This window comes from Stenella coeruleoalba, assembly GCF_951394435.1.
Source record: "Stenella coeruleoalba genome assembly, chromosome: 11".
NCBI classification, from domain to species: Eukaryota; Metazoa; Chordata; class Mammalia; order Artiodactyla; family Delphinidae; genus Stenella; species Stenella coeruleoalba.
This window is the reverse complement of record NC_137157.1, coordinates 21,424,335-21,443,158: the sequence shown is the minus strand read 5'-3', so window position 1 is coordinate 21,443,158 and position 18,824 is coordinate 21,424,335. Positions and strand designations below refer to the sequence as shown.

Genomic DNA, 18,824 nt, shown 5'->3' with positions numbered 1-18,824 from the left:
AAGCGGCTGGGCCGGTGAGCCATGGCTGCTGAGCCTGGGCATCCGGAGCCTGTGCTGCGCAATGGGAGAGGCCACAACAGTGAGAGGCCCGCGTACCGCAAAAACAAACCAAAAAAAAAAAAAAAAAAAAAAAGGTTCCTGGAATCCTACAATTTAACTAAAATCACTGTTATCCTTTTGCTTTATTTTCTTTTTTTATTTTTGAATATATATAATTAAAAAATTCAAAACATTAATAACTTGCTTTTGTCATAATTAACAAAATAGCACAAATATATGTCTTCTATCTTCTAATTTTTTAAAGTTTTAAATCAGTTTACAATATTTTCAATTTCTAACAATTATATTTACTAATAATCTACATAAACCTCAATATAAGATTCATGAATATTTTCCATGGCAATTACATTTTCTTGGTAAGATACTGCCAGGGTGGGGAGGGAAATAATAAATGCCTTGATCTCTTTTCTCCTTAAAAAATTAAAACAAAATAATAAAATAACAACAAAACAAAATAAATTGGCTATATAATTTAAAAGCAAGATTTATATCTTTTAAATAAACTGTTATACAAACCTGCTTTGTGATAAGGATAATAATCTATAGTTAGCTGTGTAAAAGACAGTTGCATAGCCCCTCCAGTAATACGTCTGTTTGACTCTGGGAAAAGAAAAAGATGAAATTGAAAGAGAGACAGAGAAAGAAGTATTAAGCAAATATAAGAAACATTTCATTTACCATACCTGCAGTCCAAGCAGTGATAACTGTCTCTCTGTTACCAAGGTTAATACAACAGGGATTTTAAGAAATGCAATTCAGGGATTTCCCTGGTGGTCCAGTGGTTAAGAATCTGCCTTGCAATGCAGGGGACACCGGTTCGATCCCTGGTCCGGGAACTAGGTTCCCACATGTCGCAGGGCAACTATAAGCCCTCATGCCACAACTAGAGAGCCTGAGTGCCACAACTACAGAGCCCATGCGCTCTGGAGCGTGCGTGCCACAACTAGAGAGAAGCCTGTGCACCCCAACTAGAGAGAAGCCTATGCACCCCAACTAGAGAGAAGCCTGTGTACCACAACGAAAGATCCTACGTGCCACACTAAGTCCCAATGCAGACAATAAATAAATAAATAAATAAATAAATATTTTTTTGAAAAAGAAAGAAATGCAATTCAACCTAGTAAGTATTTATTGAGCCCCTATCCCCTGCAAGGTACTAAGCTAAAACGTGAGGATACAAGAATAGCAGAACTTTTATATTTACAGACCTAACCATATGCCAAACATTGTTTTAAATTTTTTAAGTGTACTTATTCATTTGCTCTTCATGGCAACCCTATGAAATAGATACCATTAATATTATGCCTATTTTCTAGATAAGAAAATTAAGTAAATAGGCCAAGGTCATACAATCAGTTAGTATAGGGCTGGTTTTGAAACCAGGAAATCCTAACCACTACCTTATATCATCCTGCCTCTTGTTGAAGAAGCAATTGAATCTACTAGGTTAGGTAAGTTTTCTAAAGTCACACAGCTGTGTTAAGATTGGAAGTATCCAAAAAAAAAAATTTTTTTTTCCATTTCAAATGTTCTAATTCTGTAAATATTTATTGATATAATCCACGTAAAAAAAGCTCTTGAGGTTCTTAATAGTTTTTGAGAGTGTAAAGTGGTCCTGAGACTAAAAAGCTTGAGAACTACTAAGCCAGGCTTATCAGAAAAACTTAAGATTGCTAGTTTTTTACTGCCATTTAATTATGGGTATATTATAATAGAGCAAAAGCATGGATCCTCACTCTTAGAATAAGCTTCTATCATCTAGTTGGGCAGAAGCTTAGATAATTTCTTAGATATGGTATGTGGAATAGAATCTATGCTTTTAGAATCTAAAAATAAATCTATGCTTTTAGAATCAAAAAATAAAACAACCTCCCCAAAACACCCTTAAGTAAATGTAGTTGGTCTTATTTAAATGCCACTGAATAGAATGTGGCATTAATGTTTGCCCCTTTGTTTAAAATGTGATTCTTCAAAATAAAATTTAGAGATCAAGTCTTCTCACATTTTTGAAATAAATGCTATTTGGCAGGGCTTCCATTTGTCCTAGTCTTTCTATTGCTTTTTGGGATGTCAAAACACCCTTAAACAGCTCTTTAGGGTTAGAAGTTCTCTTTTTTTGGCACTTTGCCTTCCCTTCTAATGCTACTAAAGGTTGGATCATTAGAAAGCTGACCGATAGATATATTCCACCCAAGGTTATCACCTCAAGATGAGGTTATGAAACTCCTTATATGGATAGCCATATTCCTTCTACCTGAAAATAGAGCTGTAGAAAAATAAAACTTTAGGGCTCTGTACAACAAGGTTTGTACCACTTATTATATTCCAAGTAATTTTCTAGATGCTTTACAAATGTTGACCCATTTAAATCTTGTAACAATCTTATGAAGGGCCAATGAAATTGAAGAACATAGAGGTTAAGTTACTTATTCAAGGTCACACAGCTGTTGCATGGTAGAGAGTCCAGACAATCTGACTTCAGACATGTGTCATTAACCAGGATAGTATGCTGAAATAGTGCTTTAATTGGGGATAATTTTAAAAATAATATTTCAAATGAAGAGTTGCTTTATTTTGGTGGACATAATCTTAATTAAATTTACTTGTGCTTTGGACAAATACGCTTACGCTTATAAAACTTCTGAGAAGAGATTCAGGAGCAACTGAAGGCACAGGGGATAGAAGTTGCAATGATTTGGAGTTGCCAGAAATCTAGTTATGCTGCTCAAACTCTGCCAGTAAAATACCCAAGAATGGCAGTATGAGAACCTGGTTCTCTGGTACTAGTGACAAATGTCTTTGAAATTTCATGCTTTCTTTTGTAAATGTTCTTGAATTCTGCAAACTATAATACTATATTTTAATACAAAAATCATGTTTTAAATGACTCCTCATTGAAAATAAATGATGCTCCAAGAAAAAAAAAAAAAAAAAAGATTGGAAGTATCTAAAACTGTTTCTGTTTTGTTATGTCTGTTCATTTATTTTGTTTTTTAGATTCCACATATAAGTGAAATCATACAGTATTTGTCAATAGGTGATTGCCAGAGGGCAGGGGGATAGGGGAAGAAGAAAAATAGGTGAGGGAGATTAAGTGGTACAAACTTCCAGTTGTGAAATAAATGAGTCATGGGTATGAAATGTACAGTGTGGGGAATATAGTAAATAATTACATAGTATCTTTGTACGGGGACAGATCATAACTAGACTTATCACGGTGATCATTTTGAAATGTATAGAAATAATGAATCACTATGTTGTGTAATAGGAACTAACATAGTGCTGTAGGTCAACTAAACTTCAAAAGCAAACAAACTCATAGAAAAAGAGATCAGATTTGTGGTTACAAGAGGCAAGGGGTGGGGGAAGGGAGAATATGATGAAGGCAGTCAAAAGGTACAAACTTTCAGTTATAAGATAAATAAGTACTAGGAATATAATGTACAACATGATAAATGTAATCAACACTGCCGTATGTTGTACATGAAAGTTAAGAGAATAAATCCTAAGAGTTCTCATCACAAGGAAAATTTAATTTCTTTAATTTTGTATCTATATGAGATGATGATGGTCACTAAATTTACTGTGATAATCATTTCATGATGTATGTAAGTCAAATCATTATGCTGTATGCCTTAAACTTATACAGTGCTGTATATCAATTATACCTCAATAAAACTAGAAGAAAAAATAAAAATAAAAAAAGGTAAAAAAGAAATCCGAAGTAGATGAAAAGTCAGTGTAACTCCAACATAGAACTCAAACACTAAAACAGCATACACAAATCAAATACAAATTAGTATAGAGCTATGTACACACTCTCTGTATTAATTTGTTAACTGCAATTTATCTCAACCGGCAGAATTTCTAGTACAGATCTACAACCCCTTATTTAAAACCCTTGGAGCCAAATGTTTCAGAATTCAGAACTGTTTTAGATCTTATTAAAGTAATGTACGTATATCTGTGTATACATACATATATATGTATGTATATAAACACAACACTGCCAGCAGGTTCTGAAGCAGCACTAAGTAACAAAAGATAGTAATTCTGCAGCAAAACTCAAGTTTTTACACTAAGTGGGTTTAAGAAAGATGATAAATAGCAACGTGCTCATTTAGATGAAGTTTTGCCAGCAAATGAATTCTTTACAAACTTATGAAAAAGCATTTCAGACCCTTCTGGATTTTAGAATAGCAGAGAACTGATTATAGATCTTTAAGATGAGGAAGCTATTTTGGTGGAGGGGTTTTCTCCTTAAATAACATCATTTAGCTTATTCTATGAGGGAATATAGAGGGAGGAATGTAAAAGAGCTGAGAAAACACTTTTCTGGTTTTTTGCTGATCACTTAACCTTGACCCCTCATATTGTTATTTTGGTTTGTTTTAACTTTTTTGATTTTCCTTTCAAATCACTAAAGCAGAAGATGCCAACTACAAGCCAAATGACACAAAGGTAAACAAACAAAAGACAGCAAATCTCTCTCCAAACTCCAAATCTTCCTTACCTTTGCTGCTCCACCCTTTTATCTGGTAGCTGATATCTGGCTGCCCTTTCTGAGAAGGCAAGGTAACTTCCATTGCTAAGTATAGGAGCAACAGAAGTTACAGGGGTTGGTCTCAATATTCACTCTCTCAGCTTTAAAAATTCAGAGCAACAACTCTCATAGACATAGATTCTGATTCAGGTCTGAGGCCCCAGGTTGGATGTCTCCATTTAAAAAAGATTCTCAGCTTGATTCTCATGCTCACCAAGGTGTGAGAAACACTGTCCTAGAGGCAGGACTACCTGACGAGTCCTTCCAACACTTATGGGCCAGAGACACTCTCTGGAGGAGAAACAGAAATGCCCAGCACCTAGAGTATGGAACCACAGATTTTCAAAGTCACCAAGAGCAGCTCCCTGTTAACCACATTACCTGTGTTTACTAAATAGGGAAAAATAAGAGAAGCAAAAGCTAAAAGGAAAGAAAAAACCTTCCTAACTGGGATTTAGCTTCCTGACCAAATTTAGGGAGGATCTGGAGTAAGGAGACACAAGAAATGTTAAACAGCCACATAGTTCTGTTTATATGCACATAGGGTCAGAAAAATGTAGATAAACCATCATGCTGAAAATGCATGTGCATCGCTTTTCGGCCTTTTGGCTAAGATCAAGTGAAAATACATGTGCAAATAATTATGAATTGAGTGTGCACTAAAATTTAATTTACAATTTCAAAATTATGAAAAAGTTAATTCAAAGGCTAGTCTAATTTTTCATCAACCTCTAAGGATGTCAGTCGTGAAAAAAAAAAACAACGAATTTTACCATTAGCATTGACAGCTAACAATTAATTATGTTGAGGTACTATTAAAGCAAAATAAAATTTTATACCAATACAATGCTTAAAATTATACCTTTCATCTACATACCTCAATGAATGATAAAATTATGACTAGTTATCTTGAGTACAGACTATATATTGCATATGATAAACAATCCAGATGTGTAGTAAGTTCTAGAAAAACCAAAAATAGTTTCAAATAGCAGCTTTTATTATTTATTACCTTTTTCTTTAGCATGAATATCATCACATATGTGTAGATCTAGATGAGAAATCACTAAATGATGGGAGGTTTCTTTAACATCAAAGTCATTGAATAGTTTCACACTTGCATCATTTAGATCAGGAGCATTTGAAGTCTGTGGTGTCTTCACTTGCTGGGTAGATGGGGCTACTGTAGAGCTCTAAAAGATTCAAAACTGCCTTAGCACTGCAAGTTAAATATTTGACATTCCTCACTCAAAAAAACTGAAATATTTTTAGTAATAAAGTCATAAAAAACAAGCAAATACATTTTCTTTTGTATCAGTAACTCAGTTTCCTAAAATATTTTCTGAATTATGTAGGAATAAAACTAAAGCCTAAAAACTGGAGAACTGTAAATAATTTGAATATGAACCCAATACGTTTTAGTAAATATCTGAATAGCTATATTTATAGCCCTTCCTGTTTTAGAAAATATATTTTTAACTATTAAAGGCAGCTTATTTAAATATTATTAGTTTTATATATTGAAAAAGAAAACAAATGTGAGCCCTGTATACATCAGCTATATACACTATTGTATGTCCTGTAGAAATAAATCATTACTTTGTAAAAGCACTTGTGATATTATTTAGTACTATACGTGCTCTCATGCCTCTTAAGAGGTGTGGTATGTCCTCTGAACTTGGATATCTGAAGAAGCCAGAAAGCAGAAGAGATTTATAACGGATTGTGAGTTCACATTCTTTTCTCCCCAAAGAGAAAAAACAGAATACTGTTGAAGTATAAAGATATCTGTGAACCTCCAACAGCCTAAAATAACTCTGCATACATAAGAATACTGTGAGATGATATGTACATGTTAGCCATAGAACTATACATGAAACTCTGGTAACAATTAACAAAATGAAGACCAGATTTTTTATTAAAAATATTTAAAATTTTTCTAATTAAGAACAGTTCATTAAAAGTATAGTTATTTACAGAAAATTAAAGTACTATATACATATAGCTTGTATACAGTATACATATTCTTAATAGTAAGAACTATGGTCATACTGTAAAAGAATTTCAAAGTGTACTCGGTAAATGAGAATCTCTCAATGAAAATGATTGGGGCCCACAGTATTTAAAGAAAAGCAAAGATGAATATAGTTGTGAAGGCTTAAATTCTAGGGGCTCAAGTAAGCTTTTTTACTAATTAACTGTTAAACTGATTTCCATCAGAAAAATCACTTTTTCTTATGTTTTCCCCCATCTACTTTCAAAGCCTTACAGACTATTATTTATGTCTATGATGGTACTGTTTTGAAAGAAAACACTCTCCTGTATTTCTTTAATCATGTACCCTCTTTTTCATCAAGACAAATGCTGATACAAATAAAAACATAAGCATTAATCTCCCTACAAACACTTTTCTTCATACTGAGGTAGATTTAGGTTTTTGGATGACAATTGTGGGGGGAAAAGTGGGTCACTATAAATTCTTTTGCCTCATGAATAATCTTAAAAAACTTAATTTTCAAGTTTGTAAAGCTCTCAAGTTATAAAGTTGAGCAAAGGAAAACTGTCACCTATTTCACTCTCTAATGCACTCTCTTGGTACCTCAAGTGATCAGGACATTCTGTATGATAACTAAAGTAGTGACGTGACAACTACTACCCAAGAAAGAAACTCCACAGTAATGTGAATGGTTAAGTACATCTACTATAAAATATTATGGTGTGACATAAAATACTAATTACAAATACTAATGACATGGAAGAAAACTATAGCCATTTGCTACTACATCCTTACTAAAACTAGGAAAAAATGCAGATGCTTAGGCAAAAAATCTGTAAGGAAATACCTCAAAATGATAACACTGGTTTTGTTATGGTGGTAGGATTATAGAATTTTGTCCTTGTTTCTAGTTTCCTAATCTGTATCTTTATCTAGCTTCCTAATCTACATTCTATTTTATATAATCATATCCACATATTGCACAAGTAAGAACTACAGTAACATCAACACTTTGTCTATTGGTCTTTAATTTCAATTACCATCTCTGTTAATGACTTCCTAAGCTACATAAATCCTTATTGCAAGCCTTAACAGACTAGTGTTTATGTCTATGATGGTAATATTGTAAAATATTATCTCCTGTACTTCTTTAATTATTTTTCCCACTCCAAAATGGAACTCATTATTACCTTTTCTCAGCCTTACCTCCCCTAATCAAACCTGCTTCCTTCTGCATTTATTCTATTGGCCAATGGAATTACCAATTATTTGAAAAGTTTCAACTCTTCTCTCTTCTTTATCCTCAACTGGTGAAAGACTCAGATGTCTTTCCCCAATTTGGCTTGTTTTTTCTTCTTTCAAACCATTACCAGAGGTCCAAGTCCACTCCTCCCCTAGAATAGCAATCTTCCTACGCTTCAGTCTACCCTCTATAATACTACCATGTCATACTTGACTTTTGTTTCCTATTTAAAAACTTCCATTGGCTTCTGCATGCCTATAGGAAAAGTAAACATATAATGCTCATCATGTCTAGTTGCCACTTACTTCTGCTTAAACTCAGGCTACCTGCCTAGGAAAACTCTATTCTACGCTATGGTCCAGTACTCTGTTCATCAAACTTTTAAAATTAGGTTCCCTTGAAGAATTATGAAGACATCTTATTGGATAAATATTAATTATTGGTAGAATGATACAGGGTTCACCATCAATTCTCTGTTTGTTTTTATCGTTTAAAGCTCTGGGAAACTTTGTTATCATAAATAAGTAGATTAGAATGAAATGAATTTTGTTTTAGCAATGTGACACGATTCTTTGAACTCTTTCAAGTTACATGCCAGGATTCACAAAGTGATCTATTGTAAAAAATTATTTTTAATAGTCTAGCAGCTGACATTTATTAAGCTTCCTTCAAATGTGTTGAAAGCAAAGAAGTGGGAATCACCTAATTTGTTAGTCTGTCATGGGTCATTCACTTCCAACATGGACAGCAATATTTCAAATTGCCTGTCTTATTTTCCAGAGGTTTGAGTCAAAACCCTCCCTTCCCAACCCCCCACCCCAACAAATCCATCAGAGTAAGAATGAGGATGAGTAAGAAGAATGCCTTTCATTTGTAAAGTAGGATACTAGGATACGAGAAATTATGGAAAGGGAGAACCAGTCTGACATCTTAACAGAAGAACATTCTCACGTAGCCCAAATATAAGAAAGAGTACACATCAAAATGGAAGATGTGAAACAATTTCTTTAAAGCTTAGAAAGTTGTCATATATTCACAAGGCATGTGTACCTCACTCTCAAAAATAATGCTCTAGGAACACCAAACCCCTTATTTTTATCAGAAAATACCATGCTCCTTAACACCATCATACTTTTGCAGATTCTATTTCCTCATCCAAAATACCCTTTCCCTCACCTGGAAGCTTCTACTCATTTTTAAGACTTAACTTCATTATCCTCTTTGTGAAACCTTTCCAAACTCCACAAGCAGTTGATTAAAACTTCTCTGTGCTTCTATAATCTCCTCATTCCCATTTTTAATTCTGCACTCTCGCATATACATTGAACTGCAATGATTTGTTTTATATTTGATCCCCCATTACACTGAGATCCTTGAGGGCAGGATCAGACAATATTTATTTTTACATCCACAGCATGTAGCCCTGCACCTTATGACAAAGCAGACAGGCAGTAAACAATGCCAATCTGATAGTCACAGGAAAGCCCATGCACCAGCAAGATCACCAACAAGCTATATATCTAAGATGTAATTACTCTGTTTCTAATGAAATAATTCATAGAAGTATGATTTCACAATATCCTTTAAGTCTTTATTGGATAGATATAAAAAGTCAATCGGACTTATAAAATTATCAGAAGACACTACACATTGGGATCTTCAATGTCCCTTCTACAAAAATCTTCATGTCAAATTCTCAGAATTTACTACTAGGAAAGATTAGAATACCTCTTTCTTTTAAGAAAAAACTAGTAATGCATCTGATTTTAAGAAAGTGATCAATAAATAGCTTCCCCCATTTTCGTCCCAGCCATCAGACAATTCTAACAGTTTTGTGTTCAACTTCAGCAATTCCCTAGGGCTTTAGTTTCCTATTTTAATATTAATCCTTACATTCTTTCCCTTGACTATAATTACCCAGGTTTTTACCTTTTGCACTTACTTTAGTAATTTTTAAATTGTATTTTTTAACTTCCTGAAAGGAAGTATTTATAACATCAAAATACTTTTATGTTATCAGTAACTCTGATGCCAAGCACAGACCTCCAAACAAGATAAGTACTATATAGACAGAAATACATTTAATGTATGCTTTCATATAGATACCATGTAGGTAAAATTAATATAGTAAGATATATAAGAAGATTCTTGGACTCAAAGTATTATAATCTATTTTGCATAGAGAAAACAATCAACCATTCTGATTTTTAAACCATTTACATGTAAACTGAAGTGTTTTTCCTATTAACATATAATAGCATACCTGTGTAGGTTCAGGAGCCATACTCTTCCTTTGGTCTGTTGATTTTTCTATTGCTTCACTAAGAGATTTTGCATATTGTACCATAGCCTTCAACTGGGAATCCGTTAAAACCCATAATAAGTCATCCAGCATTAGAACTAACTTTGTTGCAATGACATTGCAATCCTTTAACTGTCAGGAAAAAATGATTCATAAAATTAAGCCAAGAAATAAAACTTATAATGCACTTGTATCTTTTAAAAGTTTTAAATTTTTCAATGGTTTAAATATGGATCCTTCCTTATTCACCAAATATTTATTGAGTTCCTATAATATGGAAGGAATATCTCCTAGTATTGGAGACACAGTGGTAAAAAAGACTGATAGATTCCTGTACTTTAACAGGAACAAGTTATATAGGTACAAGTATTTATATAATTTAATTTTTCATTTATAGCTAATAAATCATAAAATTACCTATGTTAATTCAACCCCAGTTGACCCTTGAACAATGTGGGGTTAATGCATATAACTTATAGTCGGCCCTCTGTATCCAAATTTCCTCCATATCCAAGGTTCCTCCACATCCACAGATTCAACCAGCCTCAGACCATGTAGTACTGTAGTATTTACTATTGAAAAATATCCACATATAAGTGGACCCATGCAGTTCAAAACTGTGTTGTTCAAGGGTCAACTGTAATTCTAGTAGAAAAAGGGGCATTAAAATTAATTAAAGGGACTTCCCTGGTGGTCCAGTGGTAAAGAACCTGACTTACAATGCAGGGGACGCTGGTTCGATCCCTGGGCGGGGAACTAAGATCCTACATGCGTGGGGCAACTAAGCCCATGCACCACAACTACCGGGCTCGCACGCGTCAACTAGAGCCCACGTGCCGCAAACTACAGAGCCCATGTGCTCTGGAACCCACAGGCCACAAATACAGAGCCCACGCACCCTGGAGCCTGCGCGCCACAACTAGAGAAGAGAAAACCCGCAAGTCATAACTAGAGAGAAGCCCGTGCGCCACACAAAAGATCCCACATGCCTCAACTAAGACCCGATGCAGCCAAAAATAAATAAATCTTTTAAAAAAAATTTAATAAAAAACTGAAATGCTATTTTAACCATATTTCACATTTTAGAATATCTGTATTGTCATACTCTGAAAAATTTAATTTAATTTAGTACAGTGATTTGTGTCTAGTACTAGAAAACATATCGTTGAGATTTTAATTGAGCCAAGTTTTTTAAAAAGTCGTTACTCCCCCTCATTAAATTTCATGACAATCCACAGTGGACTCTCAAATACTGACATCCTTAAGTAACTATCGTCCCTATTTATCTAAATTACCAGTCATATCTTAACCTTCTAAAACTAGTCGTTTTGGTTACTAATAGTGAAGACTTTACCGTTTACCCACTCCTGAGCAAGATTCAATAAGGAGAAGTAAAATTATAAAACAGTTAATGTTCAATAAATATTTGATAACTGAGAAATCTATTCAATTTATCAAAAATAAAAATCTGTGGGCTTCCTTGGTGGCACAGTGGTTAAGAAACTGCCTGCCAATGCAGGGGACATGGGTTCGAGCCCTGGTCTGGGAAGATCCCACATGCCACGGAGCAACTAAGCCCATGCACCACAACTATTGAGCCTGTGCTCTAGAGCCCATGCTCCGCAACAAGAGAAGCCACCGCAATAAGGAAGCCTGTGCACCGCAACGAAGAGTAGCCCCCACTCGCGGCAACTGGAGAAAGCCCACGCACAGCAACGAAGACCCAACACAGCCAAAAATAAATAAATTAAATAAATAATTTTTTTAAAAAGACCCTATTTCCGAATAAAGTCACATTAAAAAAAAATCTAAATATTAAACTTAGAAACCTGAAAAATGTTACCATTACATTAGATTTCTTCAAATATTGCTTGAGGCACTATATTTCCTTTTATTTTACACTGTTTTAATATGCCAATATTTCAGCTAAAAAATAATTTAAAATTTCCCATCAATTCTAATAGCTATCGCATAAATCATAAGGGTAACCCTCTTGACTTACTCTTCTTTTAAGTGTGACTCTGATTTTTGATTGGTTGGTTATTAATCGAACAGGAGCACACATAATTTCAAGATGTGAGCTTTGGGTAGCATCTGCCTCTATTCGAATCATCTGCCAATTTATTTCCTTAAAGGTCAAAACCTAAAGAGAATATAGAGATTAGCTTCACTTACACAAAATAGAATAAGAAAAATGTAAATTTGTAAAAACAAAATTATTATAAAAATGTATTTCTTCACTAATTTTCATATGACATTCTAGATCTATTCACTATGCTTTGATTTTTTTTAATTGTAGAATTCCAAATTCAGTAACACATCTTCATAATTATATTCATCATCTGTAAAGCTGTTAACAGTTTTATTCTAAGTAATTTCATTTTAATATAAAGCACAAAGAACATTTGAATTATGTAACCAAGAAGAATTTTAAAAACATATTTTAGTTATGTATATTTAAAATTCAATTCTGAGAAGCTAAGAAGTTAAAATAGGACTCATTAACTCTGTAAGTTGAAATATTACAGTAAAAACATTAAAATATGCACATTATATAATTAAATGATTAAAAGTAGTACAGAGAAAAGTATAGTTAAAGGGCAAAAGTAAATCTAGTAGTATGTGAATATAAGCAACCATAAAAAGTAATTATTTTAAATATACTTTTTTAAAATTTATTTATTAAAAAAAATTTTTTTTAACATCTTTATTGGAGAGAGTGGTATGGACTTATATGTACTACCCAATGTAAAATAGATAGCTAGTGGGAAGCAGCCGCATAGCACAGGGAGATCAGCTCGGTGCTTTGTGACCACCTAGAGGGGTGGGATAGGGAGGGTGGGAGGGAGACCCAAGAGGGAGGAGATATGGGGATATATGTATATGTATAGCTGATTTACTTTGTTGTAAAGCAGAAACTAACACACCACTGTAAATGTACTTTTATATTAATCAACGACTAAAACATTTTTTAAACAAAGAAAGAAAAGGAAAAAATCTTTACCTCTCCTCTCTGTGGATCCTGAATACGAGCACATCTTAAATCTCCATGTTCCCAGTTCGCATTTACACTATAGATCCGTAGCTGGGAAAGTTCAAAGGATGCATTGAAGGCTTTTGCTCCAATGCGGATGACAATGGAATTTACAGAAACAGTAATTCCCTCAACTACTTTTTCAGCAAAGCCGTATTCACTGGGAAAACAAAGCAGAACAAAATATAATGCACTAAAACCAAAATAAAATCATTGAAGTGAAAAAGTTTTGTTAATATTCTCACACAAGTACACAAACTGCCATAATAGTATTCATTTTTGTTTAACAAAACACATTTTTGTTAAAACGATAATCTAGTCTGGTTACATGTAAGTTACAAAAAAAATGTTCTTCTCAAAATGACAAAAGGTTTTTAAAATTGGAAGTTACTCTCTAAATTATTAAAATCACCTTCCAAAGTTGCCTAGTCTCAAAAAGCATTAGTGCAGACAACTGGCATCAATGTTAGTAAGTAAGAGGGCTAAATTCTTGACACAAAGAAGGTTGTAGAGGCCAAGTGGAATATAATCTCATAATTTAGAAATAAAGTCAGAAAAAGTTCACATTCTCTAATTCAATTCAGCAAGTATTGAGCATCTACGATGGGGACGATGCTAGGACATAAAGAAAAACAAAGTAGAGTTGTGGCGTTACAGGGTTTGCAAGTTACTTGGGAAGGAAAAAAAAACACATATCCTAGCAACTGAAACGTGAGGCAGTCTGTAATTAAGTGTTTTCAAAAAGGAATCATCAGTACACTTGGTAGAGGAAGAAACTGTTTATAGTTAATGAGAAATATATCCAGGAAAGAAAGATGAACTTTCCTCAAGGAGGGATGAAAAGGAAGGGAAATCTTAGAATAGGGAAAAGCATGAGCAAAGACATGGAGAAAAATAAAGTAAAGGTCACATTTCAAGAATGGTAAGTACAGTATGACTTGAATATAGACTATTAGTATATTTTGGCAGGGGGGTGGTGAAAGTTTGCCAAATTGGCACCTTACTTCAATTATGACCATTATTCCTAAATCTATATCACTATCCAGATCTCTTGTTGTAACTTCAGACTGCAAAATTCAAATGTCCACCAGACAGTTCTACCTGGCTGCCTCTCACACATTTCAAAGCCAACACACATAAAAGTGAGGCCATCATTTTTAATGATCATGCACACTGCTCCTCTATACCTGCTGCTATGCTTCTTGATTTACTATCTTAATGAATAAATAAAATTACTCTTTTCTAAAATTTAGATGACATCTTTTAAATCAGGATACACTTTGTAGGTTATGTGTAGATTGCATGAAATAATGCATATGAACCACATAGTCCATCTCTGGACTCAAAATACTGAAAAAGATATAACTGTTATTTATAGTATTATAAATAGTAGTATATTATTATTAATACTACTGAAAGTCTCTGAGTCTCAGTTTCATCATTTGTAAAATGAGAATCATACCTATTTCAAAAGGTTGCTGTGGTCCTTAAGTGAAATGGTGTATGTGTAGTAATTTATACGGTCCTTGGCTTGACTGAGGTAATTTTGTTATAAAAAAAAAGGTGGTTGTCTACCTGGGGTTTAGAAAATTGAGAACTGAAGAGGAAGAACTCATCAGCATCCTAGGGAGGAGTTGCTGTGATCCTAAGGACAAATACTGGTCACTTAGACAGAAATATTCCTGGATTTGGAAGAATATTTCTATAATAATTATCTGGGAATACCCTTTGGAATATCCAAATCCATCTAATCTAATCTATGCACATTAAAAAGTGCTACAATTGTACTGGACAATTTACCATCAGAAGGGTGAAGGCAGACTCAATGACTAATGTCTACATGTTTCTGGTTTATGTCATCCATTATAAACGAAATTTCAGTTTACAAATAAGTCTCTTCTGAGTTTGGTTAATCTTCACGTAGATGTTTATCTCCTTCATGTGAAGTGATAAAATCAAATTTCTGAATTTACAAAGTTTCGTAGACCATCAATCTGTGGGAGCATTGTTAGCCCACAGGTTCTGCACAGAAGGAAGGGTCACCCCATTAATCGTTAATTTCCCTCTATTTTAATCTCTTAGCTAGAAATAAAATCAAATAGATCAGTGTTTCCTTAAATTGCATGACTATAAAGAATTGTTGAAAATACATATTCATATTCTTGATAACCATTCTAGACCTAATGAATCCTAATTTTAAAGGAGGAGCCTAAAAAACTCTGTGAATTTCATAAGCACCCTAAATGATTGCTACAATTAGGCAAGTCTGGAAAACATAGAAATAAAGATACTACCATACAATATAAGGATTACCATCATATGATTACAAAGCCAAAATTATAAAGCTTGTTGACACTACAAAAACATGAATTGGGAAGAACAGTATCAACTACACTTAGCATACAATAAGAAAATACCTAATTTCTGCCACACCTAATTAAAATAAATCATTTGTTTATAGCAACTTTCCTGATCTTCTTTTGCCCTTTTAATAGTCTTATAAACATCTCAACTTTTTCTCCAATTTTCTGAGTCTAGCCAATTTTAAGATCAACTGCTCCAACCTACTCTATCTAACCTGAAATCATAATCTAAACTTTAAAATCTCAAATTGCTGGAAAATACGTAAACTACAAAGAAGTTAATGTGAAAGCTCTTTTCCCCATCACTATTACATATAGTCCAAATATAAACTGTATATCTGAAAAATCTGGCCTTCAGTCAACTCTCAGCAGTGGATGGATCACCATTTGATTCCCACACGAAAAGCCACTGATCAGACTGCAGGTATTCTCACAGAATGCATTAATAATGGTGGCTCAACCTTGGTGAAAGAGGAGGAAAATATGAGAGTGCAAGAAACAGAGTATGTGTGTGTATCTGTATGTGTATGTTCATTCTCAAGAAGAGTTTATCACTGGTTTTATACAGCACCCAGAATACTGTAAATGTTCAGGGCTGCCATGTTGTACAACTTGAGGAGGCACTAATCACATTAAAATCAATGTAAACTTTTTACGTGAATAGCTGCACCATCCAAAAATAGTACAGAAAACCTGTTTTGAGGAAATGATATACAAGATCCAAATTTACTGAATGCAAAGATGAATAGGCAAGTTTTTGAAGATCTATTTTTTAAGAACTATTCTAACTTCTCAAGGCAGCTTTGTGAAACGCTCCCCATGCTCCTACTTTATTAACATCTGATTTTTATCTATCAAAATTCAATCTGTGTAAAGTGTGAGCATTCTATATTTAATGAATTTTAGAGTAATCCGAAAGGTCTATAATTTTTTAAGGCATCAACTTAACTCTTAAGAGTCATAAAAATTCCACTGATGCATAGAACAAATGTTATACAGAGAAACCAAGTAAGAGACTATCTGATTTAGAATGCCTAAGCTCTTCTTTTATTTTCTGCTACTGCTCTGCATTTGACTGATCATTAGTATTTAATATCAAGGAAAACAAGATGAATAAAAGAGGCTAAAAATCAATTCTGCTACTTTTGCAATGTATTTACTAAAACTGTAAAATGTTTGATGGGAGAAGTAACTAAAATAGAAACTGAACTTAGGAAATTTTACTTTATGTCCCATTACTGCAGATAACAGAAAAAAAAATTCCCTTTGCCAGTCATACAGATTAATGGAAAATAGCTTACCTTTGTCCTGAAGCAGTTGCAATTGGTGATGGGCCATTTGGGGTTCGTGGTTCTTCACATGTACTCATTTCCATTATTACTTTATCCAAGGACTAATAAAAATATATTAAAAATGTAAACATTAGATATTTTATTTTATGTATATTACGTAGATATTATTTAAGACTATTTTCTCTTTCATTTCTTTAGGAGCAAAGAAAACAGTAAGTAAGCAGAGTTATTTTAAATGTTTCTCTAGAGGTCTAAAAAGAGAAATACTAAAAAAAAAGTGCTTAGTCCTTTCTCAAGGCACTTATTATCTGGTGGAAAAGCTTATTACAGGAGTACAGGAGAAAAAAACTATAAGAAGTAACCATATACTGATGACATCATCAAGTTTTACAGACATATAATCGCTAATCCCAGAGTGTACTACATTATTAATTGATAAATTAGATTATTTATTAATAAATAGGATTAAACCACCTCTAAAAGCTTAAACCTGAGCTTTAATTAAAACCTGGGCTAATTAAAATAAATAGAACCAATCTAAAACCTGAGATTTAAGATGTGTAACTAAGAAAAATGCAAGAAATATGAAAAAGTAAATACTCTCATAGTAAAAAAGTTTCTTTCTCAGTCCAAGTTTTTTCTTGAAGGAAGATCAAATGTCCTTAGTAGTCATCACTAACACATCTCCAGTCATTCTTCATTCTCTATTTAATATTGTACTTATTATCTGAAACTGTCTTGTTTTGTTTACTTGTTCGTTGTCAGTCACCTTGTAAAAATATGCTCCCTCAGGGCAGAGGGGAGGTGCTCAGTAAATATTTGTGGTATGAATGAATCAATAAATGACCAACTGATCAGTTTTCCTTAAAAAGTAAAGTATATTAAAGAACGTATTATATTAGATCAGTAAAAGCAGAAACACAGAAAGTCTGGACCAAACTTTATTAAAAGAAGAATCTCATAAATAAAGTATAATATATCAATAAAAAGTTAAAAAATGCAATAAAATATACCAACTTACAATATAATATTCTAGACCTGAAAAACTTTAAAGACCCTCTCATTTTAAAGTTCAAACTTCTCATTTAAGAACTGATAAAACTAAGAACCATCAAAATAGAATGAAAGATAACTAGCAGAGAAGCCATGAGATTATGTTTCTATGAAACAAAATATTAATATTTTGTTTAATATTAGATTTGTTAGATTATATGCATACATAAGAGTTTATTTCTGAAGCAATTCAGAACTTACCAAACAGATGGGATGTGTTTTCAGTTTTGTCCATGGTATCTACAAAAGAAAATTTTTCTTTCTTTAAAATGAATCATTAAAAAAATAATATAAAACAGTAATCAACACAGATACTCTCTTAACATAGTGAAAGACATACCAAATTATATCAGATGACTTTTTTCTTAAATTGAAAAATAATAAACTGAGCAATTCATTCATACTCTTGAAATCAGCTGCACCTATTTTATATTAAAAAAGACTACTAGCCTTATTTTCTTGGTCATCTTTTTAAATAAAAATTTCAGGTTCTCTTAATATCTTTTTTCCCCAGTTCTGAAAACACATTTTAATTTTGTAGCTGAAGAATTCCTAGCAAAGCATAATCAGTGTTTTGTTTATTTAACAATTTTTTAAATTCTAGAATTCCAACCAATCTCCTTGTAGGTATTCAAGACAAATACAAAAGTGAGACCATTAATGTTAAATACAAGTAACATCAAATAAATAATGTTCAAATATATCCTGCACTAAAAATGTCATGTTTTTAGACATTTGGGCTTATGGAGGATGGAACAAAAATTAAAGGTTACCATCAAAGGATACAGCAACTTTTCTACAATCTTTTCTTTGGAGCCCAATTTTAATTTTATGAAAAGTTAGCGTGCAGTATTTCTACTGAGTAGGCTCCCAAACTAAGCCTAATCTTTAAGAGAAGGAAATGATATGATGTATGATTAGAGCCAAAGATAATAAGA

The 18,824-nt window shown here is 33.1% G+C and overlaps 1 protein-coding gene across 6 annotated transcripts in view; it reads right to left on the bottom strand.

Moving 5' to 3' along the window:
- Positions 1-18,824, bottom strand: part of BLTP3B (bridge-like lipid transfer protein family member 3B) — a 105,787-nt gene that overhangs the window by 48,660 nt on the left and 38,303 nt on the right. For all 6 annotated transcript variants that reach the window (XM_079938125.1, XM_079938126.1, XM_079938130.1 and 3 more), the window contains 7 exons: positions 18,088-18,126; positions 16,843-16,934; positions 13,149-13,338; positions 12,147-12,287; positions 10,106-10,276; positions 5,616-5,796; positions 577-660 (listed from right to left, as the gene is read on the bottom strand). In XM_079938125.1, coding sequence (XP_079794251.1) covers positions 577-660; positions 5,616-5,796; positions 10,106-10,276; positions 12,147-12,287; positions 13,149-13,338; positions 16,843-16,934; positions 18,088-18,126 — 898 coding nt within the window. The remainder of the gene's footprint in view (positions 1-576; positions 661-5,615; positions 5,797-10,105; positions 10,277-12,146; positions 12,288-13,148; positions 13,339-16,842; positions 16,935-18,087; positions 18,127-18,824) is intronic.